This window comes from Osmerus eperlanus, chromosome 15 (assembly GCF_963692335.1).
Source record: "Osmerus eperlanus chromosome 15, fOsmEpe2.1, whole genome shotgun sequence".
NCBI classification, from domain to species: Eukaryota; Metazoa; Chordata; class Actinopteri; order Osmeriformes; family Osmeridae; genus Osmerus; species Osmerus eperlanus.
The window spans coordinates 8,965,992-8,983,989 of record NC_085032.1 but is presented as its reverse complement, the minus strand read 5'-3'; the positions used below and the strand labels follow the sequence as shown (position 1 = coordinate 8,983,989).

Here is a 17,998-nt window from a genome sequence, read left to right as displayed (position 1 = left end):
TCTCCTTTCCTTTCGGCATTATCAGAATGTGTACATATCAGTGGGCGTACAGTCAAAACCTGGGAGGACCTAGAAGGAGCTACCAGACACGTGACACAGCAACAAAGGCACAGCCTCTTCTGTGTCTGTTCCTCCATGTCATGAGCTCTGAGAGACTCCATCTAAAAATGGTATACACGTTGCTGTAATTTACTTTTTAGATGAAACTGATATCAATAATCCTTTTGTTGCACTCGTATTCCAGAAAAACCCAGTGAAAGCAAAACGTTCATGTTATCAAAACAAGTCACAGTTGTCACACGTTAGTTGTCGCTTGACGGTTGCCGTTAGTAGCAGGTTAACATCGACACACAGGTAAGTAATGTGGTGAGAAGTTTCCTAGTTTCCTAGAGAAGCGGCAAGGTCGTTTCTGTGAGGCGTGAGGCGGTGTGAGGTGTGCACATGCAAGCACACACACAACAGGGAGTGTGTTTGTGTGTGTGTGTGGGGGGGGGGGGGTCACTCAAGCCAACACAAACATCACACAGACTCTTCAGTTACTGCAACAGCCCTTATTGGGTCAAATTTAAATTTATTGACCAAACTCCATGGGACATTACTTTCATTCTTGTTTTTTTTTATACAAAATACACAAAATCCCCTGTTTATCCATGTACTATATGTATATCATATTTATATAGAGATCATTTGTCTTCAACTCAATGGTTTGCAGTGATGGAAGTTACAGAAATAGCATGAGCAGCCCAAACCGGGAACCATGCAGAGATGAATTAACACTCATCAAACTAAAGAAAATAAATTCACAAAATGCATATTAATAATAATATTAATTCATCTAGACTGTCATCTACAGGCATGGTCATGAGAGGTTAGAGAAGTGTTTTGTGAGAGTTACAAACATTAGAGCAAGGTTTGAGAACCAACAGTTAAATTGATTTAATGAAACAAAGCGAAAATAGCATGCTAAATTCAGTTGTCCATCTGACTGTGTCTTTTTCAAATCTAAAAGTCAAAATCCACCCATAAAACCTGCAATATTGCGGAAAAGAAAAAAACATCTGCATTTATTAAAGAAAAAACCATCATACATAGTATCAATGATAAACAATAAAATCATCTTATCCTAAAAGATAGATGGTCAAACAAACAAAAGGTTATCCAGAATAAATACACCCCTTGTGAACATCATTTTTACCCTCGTGAATAAAGAAAACTAAGAATGTTTCCAGGTTGAGAGAGACGTTTTTACTACGAGGTAAGACTAACCCATGGTCTGTTACCGGGCCGTGGGGTTAGTGGATTTGTTTTCCTGGAGTGAGTATAAGTTATCACTTGTTATCCAGTCTTAGCATCTGTTCCTTACCATTGATGGTTAGAGACTTCATCTCACCATCCTCTTCTACCTCCACCCTCTCCTGGCCATTCTCCACAATCCTGACACACACACACACACAAAGGAACACAGAAGAAAGAACTATTTTAACTCTCAAGGACACCAAGCATCTCTTTAAATGTACTTTCACGTGTATCAATCTTGCAGACACTTTTATCCAAAGCAACATACACATACTGCATGTAATAAGTGCAGCAGGGAATCAAGGACTAGAAGTACACAGTTCTAGCAGTATTACAGTGGTTATAGCCAAGGACGAAACAGTCAATACTTGTCAAGACGCAACAACAATCTTTTCTCAAATACAAGGCGCTGTACATGTGTCACCCCTGCCTCGACACCTCCAGTCTCAGAGCTGGAAATGTGGAGGGCGCGGCCTACCGTTTTGTGGTGATCTTTCGGCCGTTGATGAACTTGGTGGAGGAGGACACGGAGCGGAAGTTGCCCATCCCCCCTCCCCCCCCTCCCCCCCCCTCCGAAGGACGAGGAAGAGAAGGAGGCGAAGCCGCCGCCGCCCATCTGCCCGAAGGGAGAGAAACCTGGCGCTGTGGGCACACCAGCAACACAGTGAGCACACATTCCCTCCCCAGCTGAATTCAAAACGTATCCAGCGCAAACTGCATTTCCACAGTTCAGTAAAGGTATAATGCAATCAAAAATGAAAGACAAATTCACATACAAAGCAATTAGTATTTCAGTGTTCGCCGATGGAAAATGCACACACCTGAGAAGCCGGCCCCGAAAGGTGGGAATCCCCCAAACCCATGGAAGAAAGGACCCCCAGTTCGACTCCGGCTCACCCCCCGCTGATGACTGCGCCCACCACCAAAGAAGTCATCGAAAGGATCATCTGTCATTGTGAGACAGGCACAGGGAAACTACATGAAGGATGAACAATTTTTGGAATGCACCACACAATACCAAAACCCCAAGACCAAAACGGAGGCAGAAAGGATGTTACAAAAAGCAGAACCTGGCTGGAGGCTGTTTCTGTGCCTTGGAATATTCCTAAAACTGGATGTGACCTTCCTCTGTTACTGATGCTTTCCCCTGTGAACCCCCCCGTGGATAAGTGGCTAATTGTGCTTTGAACTGGGTCAACTGAGCTGGATAAGGCTGGGCCTGCTGGGTGTAGTTCTCCTGCTGCCTGGGACACAGATCTACACGCTGCAGTGAACAAGTTAAGGACAGTCAGTATAAGTCTCCCAACGTCTATCAAGCTTCCCTGTACAAAGTGCAAGCTAACATAACCAGAGGTTAGGTCATATCAATTCAGTCTTAGAACTGCCTACATCAGTGTTAGATATCTATAACACATACAGTGTACTGGAAATCAGAGCAGGTTCAGTTTACTGTTTACTGTAAGTAACTTATTGAGCTTGACTGGAATGAGGTCGGACTGGGTTGGAAATGATTTAGTCCAAACCAGACTACAGCAGTGGAGGAGGAGGAGTTTGTGTGTGTTTGTTTGTATGTGTGTGTGTGCTGCTTGGACCCCAGTCGGCTGAAGCAGAAGTAAGTGACAGATCTTCAGCACCAGCTGGTGTGGTACTGACAGGAAATCCCTGGCCAAGGTTCATCTCCAGTCAGTCAGAGCTATTAAGCTACATCCTCTACAAAAAAACACCTGACCAACCACATAACAAACCACCAAACAGAAACCCACACCACAGATATATTCAGATCAGGGTGGAAGCTAATTTGAGCTTGGATCAAAAACGGTTAAACGGAAGCCATGCATACACATCTGAGGAAATAAGAATCAGTGAGTGCCACGATTAAGGCAGGACAACAGGAAGGAGAGAGGGAAGAAAGAGGACAGAGAGGAAGTAAGGAAGGGAGAAGGAAAGTGACCTAGAAAGGAAGAAGGAGAAGGAAGCAGGTAAGGAAGGACACATTATGAACCTGATGGAACCTGTCCGTAACACACATCCCAGGTATCCATAAAGGTCTTGGGTAGGCTTCATCTATCCAGCTAAACACATACAGTCCTGTACTGTTGTGGCACCGACACCAGGGGAGTCTAGCAGGTCCTATCATCTTACTGTCGGCTTTGAGGTTTGGCCACGTGGTCTTTTGAAACATACTGTGCCAACTCAACCTGGTACAACAACAACATCTGTGCTTGTGATTCACTTGTTTCATTTTTCAGAAACTCCAGGACGTTTGATTACAAGCTTAGTCTGAGTCACACAACCAGTTTACACTCAGATAAGTGTGGGAGTCAGTTGGCTGAGCGGTGAGGGAATCGGGCTAGTAATCCGAAGGTTGCCAGTTCGTTTCCCGGTCATGCCAACTGACGTTGTGTCCTTGGGCAAGGCACTTCACCCTACTTGCCTCAGGGGAATGTCCCTGTACTTACTGTAAGTCGCTCTGGATAAGAGCGTCTGCTAAATGACTAAATGTAATGTAAATGTAAATGTAGATAACGGATAAACAGAGCAATAAGATAAAGCAAAAGACTATTCTGACCATTTTTTACTAGTGTCATTTTGGGAGTTTGTAGTCTAATGTAGACTCATTTTGTACATAAAGGAGCGATGCACAAGCCCCCTGCTTGTTTCAAGCCCAATTAACGAACATGAGTCAGTGAAGCTCAGGGCATCTCTCACCATCACTCCCCAAGCAGAATTTGCACAAACACAGTAAGTGCTCACAACTATTTACCATGCTTTACATGTGCAACACACACAGACATTCACACACACACACACACACACACACACACACACACACACACACACTCCCTGGCGTTGTTACAACTGCTCTTGTTTTAATACGGAAGCTATTTTTGAAAGCATTCCAGTTGAATGATGTAGGCTCTCATATCCGTCCTCTGTCTGCGTGTGGACTCCATATTTAGAGTGAACTATGGATGCCTTGCTGTCATTCGCCGAGCAGATACAGGGTTCTCTACCCCAACCGACCCAAGCTAAACTCCTCTCATTACAATATGTCTGCCCTCTTAGCCAAGACGACAACACTGTGCTAACAATCTTGGCTTGCCATTTTACACTACCCACCACTGGCTAACATTACAGGAGTGTGCTAATGACCATGAAATCCAACTGCTTTTTCTTTCATGACTGCTGCACTTTTGAGCTCACCTCAAACCAATCCAAAAATTGCATTGTAAACAAAAACTGTCCCTGTTCAGTTGAAGGGGGTTTTAAATCCTGGTTGAATAAAGTGAAGGTTGAGCCAAACAGAGACAGTTGGCGACATCTTCCTGGGCCCTCTAAGTTTAGTAAAGACCTCCTGCGGTGGTAGGGTCAGAGTGCACAGAGATGCACAATGCAGTAGAGGAAGGATTAGTGAAAGGCTTTTTGGGTTTAGGCCTTTTTTTCTCATAAAGGATAGAGAGAGGCAGCAAGAGGGACAAGGAGAGAGGGAGGGAGAGGAGATAGAGATGGTGAGAGAGGGATTGAGAGAGAGGGGGAAAGAGAGGGGGAGATAGAAAGAGAGGGGGAGAGGGGGAGAGAGAGAGAGAGAGAGAGAGAGAGAGAGAGAGAGAGAGAGAGAGAGAGAGAGTTGAATCATGGGAGGGCTGGAGCATTTACAATCTAATTGAAAAATGAATTATAAGATGACATGGGTGAGGATTTGATTTGAGCAGGGGGGGGGGGGTGTACAGCATGCATCTCTCTCTCTGTGTCTCTATCAACAAAACATGTTTGCTGATATTTTCTTATATCCTTTACAGCCTACTTGATGCAGATTCATTATTCAAAGAAAACAACAGCAATTAGTGTTGTGAGGTCTGCCCCATCTTTGGCTCGAAAACCAAAGCCTTACTTCGAAAGTCAACGTCAGTACCGTACAACTACAGTTCAACAGGATATCAAATATGCAATGCACATCAATAAACTATTTAGAAGCAACTCAAAGTGAAATAGTTCACTGAAGGATATTTTCACCTTTTTAGCTCTCCAATCTTCAATCTCTTTCTATCAACTCTCTCCCCTCTACACCATCTCTCTTGGCCTGTGCCTCCTCTCTGTCTCTCTCTGTCTGTGTTTGTCTCTCTGAAATATATTTCTTGCTCCACTCTAGGATAAAGGAAATTCCCCCAGGGTGCATCTGAGAGTAACCCACTGCTTTATCCTCGAAAGGGTGGGAAGACCTACTCACCAAAGAAATTTGCAAATGGATCTCGACCACCGAAGAATTCCCTGAACACATCCTCTGGGTTACGGAATGTGAACTCGCCGCCAAAGTGGTCTCCGTTGTGATAATGTCCTCCTGTGAAAAACGGAAGATCAAATTATCCTCTTATATGAATAAACATCTTCCAAAACATCTTCAGAAATGTATTTGATCTTAAATGAATGTGAATCGTCATCTTAATAATCTATATATATATATTAAGATGTTTCTACCCCGAAAATACACTACAATATTTTAATCAAGCCACATGGTAGATATGGTATCTGCATGCTGTAGATTTGAATTAAGTTAACCGAAGCATTAGACAACAAAGCTTGGCTGATAGTTACCGGTAATGCCCAGGATGGCCAAAGACAGTAAAACTTTTTTCCAGCGTGTAGTGTAGCATTTGTACATAATGGTTCAAAAGATATTGGATCTATAGATCTGCATGTACTGTGGGAGGTAGAAACACCACCAGTGCATATACATACAATCATACACAAAGCAAATGTCAAAATACCTCCTCCTCCATTTCCAGCTAACCCTTCTTTACCATACCGGTCATACAGGTCCCTCTTGTTTTCTAAAGAAAAAAAGGAAGAAAAGGAGATTACCAACTTGTCGATTTAAAGATGACATTTATCTCAGAGAAAATGCTCCTCTGAAACCCCCTTTTTTTCTTTACTTCATTTATGGTAACATGCTGGCATGAATATGGATGATTCAATCAGAACAACCCTCCTTCGCTCTAGATTAGACTGAGATATGTTCGTAATCACTTGAATTAAATATTTTTCAGTCAGTCACTCTTTTCATAGAGTGAGTTAATAGACTGTTTCTCATTCAAGCCTAAGGATTTTGAATGCAGAGTTATTATTGTTAAAACTTGAATGTGCACATCTAAACAAATTCACATTTTCATATACCAAGAATTGACAAAGTATAAATTGCAAAGGAGATGAATGACTCGAGGCCTTGGATACAGAGACCCAATTGAAGCAGCTAATGTTCAAGCGTCCATTTGGCACAGTCCTCACATTGTGCACTTTAAAGACAGTTTTTTTTTGCTACTGTTGCTGTGCGAACTACACATAACAACCACAAAAAAATACATTTAAAGATCTCTGATGTGCTTCAACCAGAGTGCCTTCTTTAAGTTCCTTATTGAAGGCAAACAAAGAGCCTTTCTTGACATCCACAGAGAGTGAGCTCTAGTAGGGATGGGGACCAATCTGCAGAAGATGCACATGACTGATCTGTTTGTTTGGCTTGTTTGTTAGATATGTTTGGCTTTACAACCAACCTAAAACACACATAACGCTGGTGACTAATAAAGGACATGCCAAAGAACATAGCTTGTATAGCATGCAAAAGGGTTGACTTTCATGTGTGAATGATACACAGAGCCTCTCCTACCGTCTGACAACACCTCGTAGGCCTCTGACAGCTCTTTAAACTTCCTCTCTGCGTCCTCCTTGTTGTCTGGGTTCTTGTCTGGGTGCCACTTGAGCGCAAGTTTCCTGTAGCTGAGGAAGAAACACAGATACGAACAATATTTCAACACTAAGAGACACACGGAGATGCATAAAAGGCAGAAGGGCTAAATGTCACCATCTTAAAATGGGTCCACTAGATTAATTGAAAAAATAGATTTTGTTGATTCAGTTGATAAAGTATATTTTGTGAAATTTGAGCGGATGTCATGTAATTCACAACCAAATGAACCCCTATAAAGGGTTTTTCCCATATGAAATAATCACTCATCCTTTCAAATATTGTGTGTTGTCCTTAACACTTTCACATTGAGAACATCTTTCTCAGATATTTTATCTCGGAGAAGGGGTGTCCTCAACTGTCATGTGCCATGCTAAGTAGAGCGAGACACATGAATGGTTTCTTTTTTAAGGATAGCAAAAACACACACTCATCAACTCCTGCTGTAAACAAAAACAGAGACACATACATACACGTGTTCTTGTCGCACATGCTCATACACACACACACAATACAAGGAAGAAACCTGCTCATACACACAAAAAAGGCATGCACACAATTACAGGTAGAAACTACACTCAACATACACAATACACCCCACAAAGGAGGTCTAAACTTCATTGACATGAGGTCCAAGCCGGAGTGGGTGGGTCCAGCTGAATCAGCTGTTTCTCTAAGCCTGGCAGCGGTGATGGTTTAAACTGGTTTAAACAATTTTAACTCAATAGCCTCAGTGGTTAACAGTCTACACAGTCAATAGTGTCTATTGAAACGGGGGCGCTAGGTGGCCAGTCTATGGTCAATGGAGACTTTTGAGTCTTTGGTTGGGAGTCCACAGAAAAATGAGCTGATAAGCAAGCTATTGCTGTCCGTGCAGAGCCTGTTTTCACAGATAAGCAGCAAACTTCATCAACAGTCTAAATGTCATCATAGAAAAAAAGAAAATGACGCAAGATATTTACAAAGGACCCTTTTTATAAATTACTGAGGTCATAGAGGTGATAAAAGTAAACACAGAAATATCCAACATCACAGTTAGCCTGAACTTTGTGTTGACAACACTCACAATACTGTCAGTTTTCAACAATCACAATCCCCACAACAGTTATTGACACTTTCGCAAAAGTTCATATTACAGTTTTCAACACTGACAATATTTTCTAACAAAGTTAGCATCCTGCAATACTACCTAAGACAGTCATCAACCCTTTCACAATAATCCTCAACATTATTTAAAACTATGCTGGGAGTTTTGTGAAAGCCTGTGTTCTGCACCTCTCTTTCACTAACCGTCTCTGGAGGATTTTTTTCTCCTCTATTGAGTTTTTCTGGGAGTTTTTCCTTGTCTTCCTTGAGGGTTTAGGTTGGTTGAGGGGCAGTTCTATGGGCGTATGTGAAGCCCTCTGTGACATTGCTTGTAAAAAGGGCTATACAAAGAAATTTTGATTTGATGATTTGATTTGTGAAAGGGCTCCTAACACTTGTTAGGTAGTATTGTGAAAATGTTGAGACTTGCTACCAAAGCTACCCAACAGTTCTGAAGATCTTCGCAATGCTACCTGACACACAACATCTGTCACTCCTCGGGTCCTCCGAGCACAAAAACAATGTCATGAGAGCGAGCCCTGACTTGGTCTCCAAGCTTAAGCCGGTCTGTTTGCTGGCGTTACAGGACAGTGTGACAGACAGACTGTTACAGCAGGGCTCTCAAAAGGTTACTGGAAGAAGAGTGGAAACTTCTCTGCATTGTGGCCTCATGCCCCCCCCCCCCCCCCCCCCCCGTACAAGCTGCTATGGGGAGTGAGGGGCGGAGGTGATATAATTAGCCTATTACATCCCTCTGAGTGGCCCACGTTTCCAACGACAACACGCATATATAAATAGCGGGGAGGTAACAGGGTTGGTACTCACGCTTTTTTAATGTCCTCCTGCGACGCGTTTCTGTGGACTCCTAAGATGTGGTAGTACTCCACCATGGTCTCGTCTGTGTTTGACAGTGTATGTCAGTGTACGTGTTGAAGGTTAGGGTCCTTTGAATGGTCTACAGAATCTCTGTGGAGGGAGGGAGAGGGAGAGGGAGAGAGAGAGAGAGAGAGAGAGAGAGAGAGAGAGAGAGAGAGAGAGAGAGAGAGAGAGAGAGAGAGAGAAAGAGAGAGAGAGAGAGAGAGAGAGAGAGAGAGAGAGAGAGAGAGAGAGAGAGAGAGAGAGGAGAGGGAGGGAGGGAGGGAGGGAGGGAGGGAGGGAGGGAGGGAGGGAGGGAGGGAGGGAGGGAGGGAGAAAAGATGTATGCTCAAGAGTTGAAATGTAGATATAACTTCAACACTCCCTTTACAGAGAATCTACCTTTAAACGTTGTAGAAAAGCAACCAAATTAGTTTGCCCACCTGTGAAATCATCGCATGCAATATGCCACTAGAAGAGCAACAACAGCTTTTTCGCTAGGCATCACTTATGAATATCTCTTTGTACAACATATAACTCCACCATGGTCTTGTCTGTGTTTGACAGTGTATGTCAGTGTACGTGTTGAAGGTTAGGGTCCTTTGAATGGTCTACAGAATCTCTGTGGAGGGAGGGAGAGGGAGAGGAAGAGAGAGAGAGAGAGAGAGAGAGAGAGAGAGAGAGAGAGAGAGGGAGAGAAAGAGAGAGAGAGAGAGAGAGGGAGGGAGGGAGGGAGGGCAGAAAAGATGTATGCTCAAGAGTTGAAATGTAGATATAACTTCAACACTCCCTTTACAGAGAATCTACCTTTAAACGTTGTAGAAAAGCAACCAAATTAGTTTGCCCACCTGTGAAATCATCGCATGCAATATGCCACTAGAAGAGCAACAACAGCTTTTTCGCTAGGCATCACTTATGAATATCTCTTTGTACAACATATAACTCCACGATAAAAAAGTTGGAGAGTGTTTTATTTATATCTACTTTTGTGTTTTATTAGCATTCAACTGAACACTGCACTTTCACCACACTCCTCCATGCAGGAGGGCAGCCAGGCATCAGCAATAAACACTAAGGCATCTGAACTGTTCAAATTTAATTTAATCAAACTCAAGCCTTTTTTACAGGCAATGTCAAACTGTTACAGCCTGACCAACATGTTGACAAGTCAGACTTGTTTCCACAGTCAGTTACCTGCATCGGCACATTATCAGCACACTGGGATGACAAAACAGCCCATCACAGACTGAGATTGGCTCGGTGACATTGCTCAGTATGCAGCCCCTCTCACACATCCCAAAAGGACACATGGAAGAATAGCTAGTTAGCTCAAATCTACTAGAAAACATTTAGACTAGGACCCACATCAGAGGTTTCTGACCACTTCTCCCACAGGGACAAACCCTTTCAGATTTTGAAGAGTGGACATTCAGCAGTCTGCATTCAAACTGGCAGACAGCTGCTAGTCAGATTATTGTGTTAGTAATGGTGTAAAATGGCTGGAAAAGCTAACGCTAAAAGCGGGAAGCTAAACCCAGAGTAATACGTGATGGATTAAATATGGCCACATGGAGGGGGGCCAGGCTGCCAGCTCAGGAAAGGATTATTGGGGAGGGAGGGGGGGGGGGTTAACGCTACTGCTAAACATCTGCTCTGCGAGGTGAAACAACGAACACGTTCATGGCAGAGCAGAATCACCTCAATCTTTTCATGTCCAAATGTGGACGTTTGTTTTGGCAGTCTTTTTTTGGCAAGATATGGCAGTACATTTAAAAGAAAGAACATTCAAATGACCACTATAACCCTAGCTCTACCAGACAAGGTTTTTTCCAGCATACTACTATTACACGTTACAGCACTGTCACATCATGTCACAAAACACCTTGTTTGAGCTTTGGTAGGATTACAGTTGTGGTGGTCATATAAATGTCCCTTTTGTTAAGGCTTTTCACAAACCATAGATCACCAAATAAAGCATGAAAAAAAAGAATTATAGAGAAAGAATAGTACAAACACAGTATCTGATCAGTTTGGGTTATCTTTCATCCCCTCTAAGAAAAACAAATGATTCAGTGTCTGTGTTATAAGGTCTGATGCCGACCAGCCAATGTTACCCTGCTGAACACTCAGCCCTGTTCTGCCTCAAGTAAAGAGAAAAAGAGGGTGAAGAAAGTGGAAGAGAAGAGGGAAAAAGATGAGAGGAGTGATAATAGAAAGAAAGGAAACACACATACAGACAGAGACAGGGAAGGAAAGAGAGAAATAAAGAAAGAGACGGGAGAGAGAGAGACATAAAGAAAAGGACAGGGAAGGAGAGAGAGGCAGGCCGAAGGTGACACACACAGTGAGAGACACCATACACCAGACCTGTTTACCGATAAATCAACGCAGGCGAGGCTCTCATTCCAGAGATGACCTTAAAACAAGAAACTACTCTGTCTACACAGACAACAGCACAGGCTAACCCCTTATTCAGAACAGCAAAACGGGTTAGAATGAGTGGAACATGATGACTCCACTATACACCTTATCTTCAAAAAAACTTAAAAGCACAGTTAAGCCTCTTTAACACACAAGCTTACTATAACTATTATTTAGTTGACGCCAACATCCAAACAACAAAGTGGCTAACCATCTAGCCGACATCTAAGAAAGGTCTTTTATTCTGTGTTGTAAAAACAAACTTTGTCTCAGTCCACAAATAAGCTGTCTACGCAAATATTATAACAGAACAACGTAACTAGACCTATATGATATAAACAAATGAAATCAATTGCAAGCAAATAGTTACCAGTTCCACAGGGAGTCCAGTTGGATCTTGTTTGATTGCTATTTTTAACCCCAGTGCCCTTTTCTTTTAGAGCGTGTGTATGGGGGAATGGGACATGGGCAACCACTTGCCTTATGCCACTCCTGTTGGCACGGGAACCCCCTGGCTGCCCTGGTCAGTGTCTTTGTCTCCCCGGGGCAATTTATCAACTTCACTTTCTGACTCTCCACACACCCACTTTTCTCCCTCTCTCCTTTCCTTTGTCTCAATCTCTCTCGCTCTCCGTTTCTATAACATACACACTCACACACACTCTAGTTTCCCCATCTCGTTTTTGTTCTCTTTTTTTTTTTTACTCTTACCCTCTGTTTCTTCCCTTCCCTTCTCACCCTGTCCTAACAGATCGTACAGTAGCTTTGCTCAGAGCACCCAAACGAGAGCAGATGCGTTCCAAGCACAGACCCATCGTGCAGTACTGTATGTTCTCTCTCCTCTCACTCAGCCGTGACTGAGCCATCTCCCGCCCTGCAGCACTTTAAGAATCATATCATGGATGAGGCTAGTGTCTGTGTGTTTGCGCTGGTGGCCGTCGGAGAGAGCGCGTCGGGGACAGAGACACAGCGAGAGAGAGACAATGTGTGTGTATGTGTTTGCGTGGGCGGACACGGCTGCTAGAATCCCAATCTGCTCAGCGTGAAACGTGTCACAGTGTGAGCAGAAAATGTGGGTCAATCAATCCCACAATCCCTCATAAACAGTAAACGTCACCGCACGGTCTAACATTGACTCGCGACAGCGTATGACAGCAGAACAGCATGCAATGCAATTTATCTAGGTCAGTCACCCACTTACTACAATGTTTACATCTTACAATGCCTATCCAGGAATACAGGCTCAGATTTAAATGACAGGTCCATAACTGATCAAACAATGCAGGCCTAGGTTACTTACTGTATTGACAGAGTATCTACCGGTGCAATAGAGCCAGATTGTCCATGCCAGCTGATTCCCAATACACACAGAATGATTGAATTACAACCAGCTGGCGTGACCTTGATGTGAACGAATGCTTATAGGAAAGTGTGATAGCCAAAGTTAAAGGAGGCATTATGGATTACCTTGAATCAGCAGATGATTCATTCTCCCATATTATTAATAAGTATGTTTATAATTAGTAAGAGGCTACTTAGAATTTCAGTATCCCATGTATGCACATGCATGCTAGTTCATATGACCATACACTAACTTGAACGACAGTTTAACTTACATTTACATTTAGTCATTTAGCAGACGCTCTTACCCAGAGCGACTTACAGTAAGTACAGGGACATTCCCCCGAGGCAGGTAGGGTGAAGTGCCTTGCCCAACGACACAACGTCGTTTTGCACAGCCGGGAATCGAACCAACAACCTTCTGATTAATAGCCCGACTCCCTAACCGCTCAGCTATCTGACCCCCCTAGGAACATCCTACAGTAAAATAGCTTTCCTTGATTGTTTGGTCATAGAAGGAAGAGTTAACAGCATACCCATGGGAAATCTAACAACTGGGTGATTGTGGGAGAAAGTGAGAACCTCCGGCTTAATAAGAAAGTGAGTCAAGATTTTCTAAAGAGGCTTCATAGTACATAAAAGAAGGGTCAAAACCTAGTGTTTCTGGTATGAAAGCCCACCAGGAACCCATGCAGAAGATGTTAACAACGTTAGACAGCCAGACCTGCGTGAGACTAGACAGACATATGTTTCATTTGATATGGTGGCCTATCATGATGTCGTCATACCCAACCACAAAAGGAGGAATGGCCAAAGTGTATCAGAACGTTTGGGTAAATACAATTGAACTGAAGCTTTATTTAACTCCAAGTCTGTAACTGACATTTACAAAGCATGCGTTTACTCAAAAAACGGCACGCGGTCTTAAAGTTACGGTCAAGTCCTATCATGTCTCAGGATCAGGGATGCCCTACCCTGTTTCTGGAGATCTACTCTTCCATTGGTTATTTGCTGTAATTAGAGTGGTAACAATTCTGACACACATTAATCAACCAGCTCATAATTAGGTTCAACTGCACTAGAGTAGCATTGTACATTAACCGTCTGGGCATTAGTTCTCTAGAAACAGGTTTAGGCAGGTTATTTTGAGTGACGTAAATGCTAAAGCTGAGTGTGTTTAACCCTTGTGCTGCCTTCGGGTCACATGACCCAAAGGTTCATAACGAACCATCGTTGTGTTTACCCAATTTTACCCAATACAAAAAAAAAGACAGCCCAACAGTTAAAAGAAAATGCTTCACTTTGTTTTTGTATGCGGTAAAGTTGTCGCAATACGACGGTGGGTCACAATGACTGATGGGTCAGAATGACCCGAAGATAACACAAGGGTTAACTTTGGGTCATTGCTTGTTAGGTTATCTAGACTAGTGCTTTTGTGAGTTCATGAGCTCCATTTCAGTGGTATCTATACAGCTTTTTTTGAAGACCCATCATAGTTTCTGTGAGACTAGGCTAATCCTCATCCCCACATCTTGATGAAGAGGAAAACGGACGGTCTGTCAGTGTAAGTTAGCAACTCAAAAGGTCCGATGGCCAGAGGCAGGCTTGAGGAAAATGTTGACTCACCTTGTCAGCAAAGTAGAGTACGTTTTTTTGTATTGAACTGTATGAACAGAGCTAAATGAAAGCAGACATCAGTGAAATCAGCTCTGTTTAAGAGACTGAAGCCTGTTAGCATAACAGACAATTCACTACTTATTTCAGTCATATGATGTGTGTGAAATAAGCACACAGACACACACACACAATCGTACTGTGTTCTGTGTGCCAATGTTTGAGGTTTTTCCAGGCAAAGAGTGGCTCTGTGTATGTCCTAGAACTAATGAACCATGCAATGATTCTGGCTGAATTGAATTATGGTCTATACTGCCTCGGTATAACCTAATAACAACACCTGCTGCCACCTGCAAAAGAGCTTGTGCCACAGTAACAATAAATAACAGTTCAAAACATAATTAATATATTTACATGCATACAATGTTTACATGCATCTTCTGTTGAGAATGGTGCACTACACTGCTATACATTTCAGTGTAATACCATTGCATGTCAATATAGGAAGAATGCACTTTAAGTTGACTGAAGTTCACAACTGGTCCAGAACAGTGAGAATGCAGTTTGTCCCTGGATGCAACACAATGGACAGTGTGTGATTAGTGTAAGATTAGCATAGCCATGCTGTAAAGTCACCATGAGCCCTCAGGAATCCAGGCATCCTCATGGTTGTGCCTGTCCTGTTGTGAGACATGTTTCACCTTCATATCTATGGGTGAGTCCAAATTACCCTGAATTCCACTCTCTCTTTTTAATCTAATTACATCACAAAGGTATACCAACCATAATACACATTTGTGACTAAGATCAAAGAGCAAAACGCCATGATATTTTAGATTAGTTGGTAGATGTCTAATGTGTGCTTTAAAAATGGAAGTGAAGTATAATAAATCATGAAAAGTAGGTTATAGTAGGCCTACATAACATCTGAAAGTTTCAGAAAGTTTCAGAAAGTTCCAGAAGTCCAGGTCCTTTCCAATAGGCTAACTCAGCGGTTGATACTGAGTTTGACGTTGTTCTTTAAGTTCTACAGTAGCCGATCTTTCTACAAATCACCTGAATCCATTTTTAGTACGATTAAAATTTAGCTTTAGACCTGTCAGAAAAATGTGTGTCTCATATTCACACCAAAATAATATGTAATAGCTGTTTGTTAGGTTGTCCACACATGTGTACACAATAGCCTAATTATAAAGATATTTACACCGATTACAATATGTCCACGCACTTTTTAAGATCCTAGCATCGGGGTAACCTGAGTGACACAACAAGGTTGCGACATTGAACCACATTGCATGGTGGGCTATGCGATGCTGACAGGGGATGCCAAGGTGGGTTTTCACGCTCCGACACTGCCATCGCAAAATGTAACAGTCAGAAAATATATTGTACAGTAATGTACAGTATTGTGTACAGTAAAAGCCTACACTCACCCGTCCAGATCAGATGTATCCTTCCCTTCGTTAGTCTGCCGTCAGAATTTTGTGTTGTATTTTGTGGGCTAGGCACGAAGGTTTCGTTTCTACCGACCTCTCCACTCTATTTTTGCGTATCCGGAAATACTGCTGGTGCTCGGACTCCTTGAAGCACGGTTTCGAAAGTGCGACAAATGTGGACCTTCACAGATCTGCACACGGATAAATAGATGTGCGGATGCCAAGCGACTATCCAGACTCCTGTGGGAGCTGCGCACGATCATCGCGCAAGTGGTTAAAACTCTATTCTAAATGGTTCTACATAATGTCACCGCGTTTCTTCCTTCTTTGGGATTTGCAGATATACTGTAGGCTAGATTTTTTGTGCAGGACATTTTTAAACGGTTTCTATGGTCTTCGGCTGTTTCATGTTGGCCTGCTTTTGTAGCATTAGAAAATGTATGGTGAGATTCGATCACTCTCGACAATTGTTGCTTATTTACGCCACCTGCTGTTTTGAAGTCCTTACTGGCAAGGAACTACTTCCAGTGAAACCATCTGGACGCTGAACATGAGATTGACGTTCATAAAGAATCAAACCCAGGCTCACCATCCTAATAGGCTAACATAGCATTACATTACATTACAGATTAATACCTATAGAATAAAAGCTTAGTCTACTTTTCCACATATTAATGCGTTAATGGGTTTAAGTCTATGACTGTCATTTGGCACACGAGTGTTACATCATGGCATGTGTGAGTCTGAGTGGCCTATACCATCAAGTAATAAGTTATGTATGTTTTGGGTGTCGGATAACGTTAGGATCAACGATTTCACCAATAAAGAGGAGCATAGCACAACGTAGGCTACAAGTATTTTAAACTACATGAAGCATACTGTGACAAGCACAGATTGAATAGACCTTGTGTGAGTTCAATGTAAATGTCATGAATGATTTGCATAGCCCACAAAGAAGGTATGCAGACACTCGCTCACCATGTCTGGACGTGCATTTACTGCGCACATGAGGCCGCGCCCAAGAAAGGCTCTAAGAAAGCCGTCTCTAAGACCACCGCAAAGGGCGGAAAGAAGCGCAGAAAGTCGAGGAAGGAAAGCTACGCCATCTATGTGTACAAAGTCACCCCGACACTGGTATCTCTTCTAAGGCCATGGGAATCATGAATTCCTTTGTGAACGATATCTTCGAGCGCATCACCGGTGAGTCCTCTCGTCTGGCTCACTACAACAAGCGTTCTACCATCACCTCCAGAGAGATTCAGACCGCTGTGCGTCTACTCCTCCCCGGCGAACTGGCCAAACACGCCGTGTCTGAGGGTACCAAGGCAGTGACCAAGTACACCAGTTCCAAGTAAAAAGGCATCGTTTTGAAATGACTATTTTATTTTATATTTAAATATGTAAGTGTTGTATGAGGAAATTAATGACCAATCTAATTGCTAAATGTTATCAAGTCGTTTATGCTACAACAGTCTGCCCGAAGAAAACCATTTTCACTTTTCCCTCCTAAGACGACTCTTATTGACCACACGGTGGCGGTGTTGTATAATAGAATAAAAAATTAAAAAAATAGAATGAAATGTTTACCAGTTATAATTTGTCAAGTGAGCAGGTGGTTATCAATTCTATTAGAACGTGTATTTGTGTGGTATGGGACACAAGTCTGGCTAAGTGTCACCATATTGAATCTGAACACTTCCTTTTCGGTGACCCCATAAACTATTTTATATAGAAGTCTGTTGAAGACAGCGTGGAGATGAGGTCCACCAGATTCAGTTAAAATTATCTGCTGACAATTATTCCAAAAGATCACAAAGAATGTGTGTGTTGATGCCAAACTTGTATTAAAATGTCACTGTTCTTTAAACTATAGCCTATGAAATGCTAAGTAGCAGCTCAATTTTTATTTGGTTGCTTTTTATACTCCAGACCCAAATCCTACAAATGTTGTCTGTGACTGTTGACAGCACACATTTATAATAGATCACTGATACAGTTGATACCAATTTGGTCACAACCAGATTAAAGATTCTCTTAGGAAAAAGCTTACATTTTTAAGAAACCAAACAACAATTCTGCCAACAATAAGACCGTTTCAGCATGTTTTACTAACATAAAACAAGATTTTCTTTTAAGTCCAGTGATCCTCTTAAAAAGATATTCAAGAAATACAAGATATATCATACATCAAATGATTTATAAGTACATG

General features: G+C 42.4%; 1 protein-coding gene and 1 pseudogene across 1 annotated transcript; one reads left to right on the top strand and one right to left on the bottom strand.

Annotated features, from left to right (window-relative positions):
• Window positions 1–536: 536 nt before the first annotated feature.
• Window positions 537–11,942, bottom strand: dnajb6b (DnaJ heat shock protein family (Hsp40) member B6b). The gene is given in 9 exon segments (XM_062479085.1): window positions 537–1,434; window positions 1,775–1,869; window positions 1,871–1,938; window positions 2,118–2,243; window positions 5,525–5,635; window positions 6,063–6,125; window positions 6,959–7,068; window positions 8,948–9,088; window positions 11,769–11,942. Coding segments are annotated over 8 exon segments (744 nt in total). The 5' UTR covers window positions 9,013–9,088; window positions 11,769–11,942; the 3' UTR covers window positions 537–1,328.
• A 4,807-nt stretch (window positions 11,943–16,749) lies between these two features.
• LOC134035353 (histone H2B-like) lies at window positions 16,750–17,654 on the top strand (annotated as a pseudogene).
• Window positions 17,655–17,998: the final 344 nt, after the last annotated feature.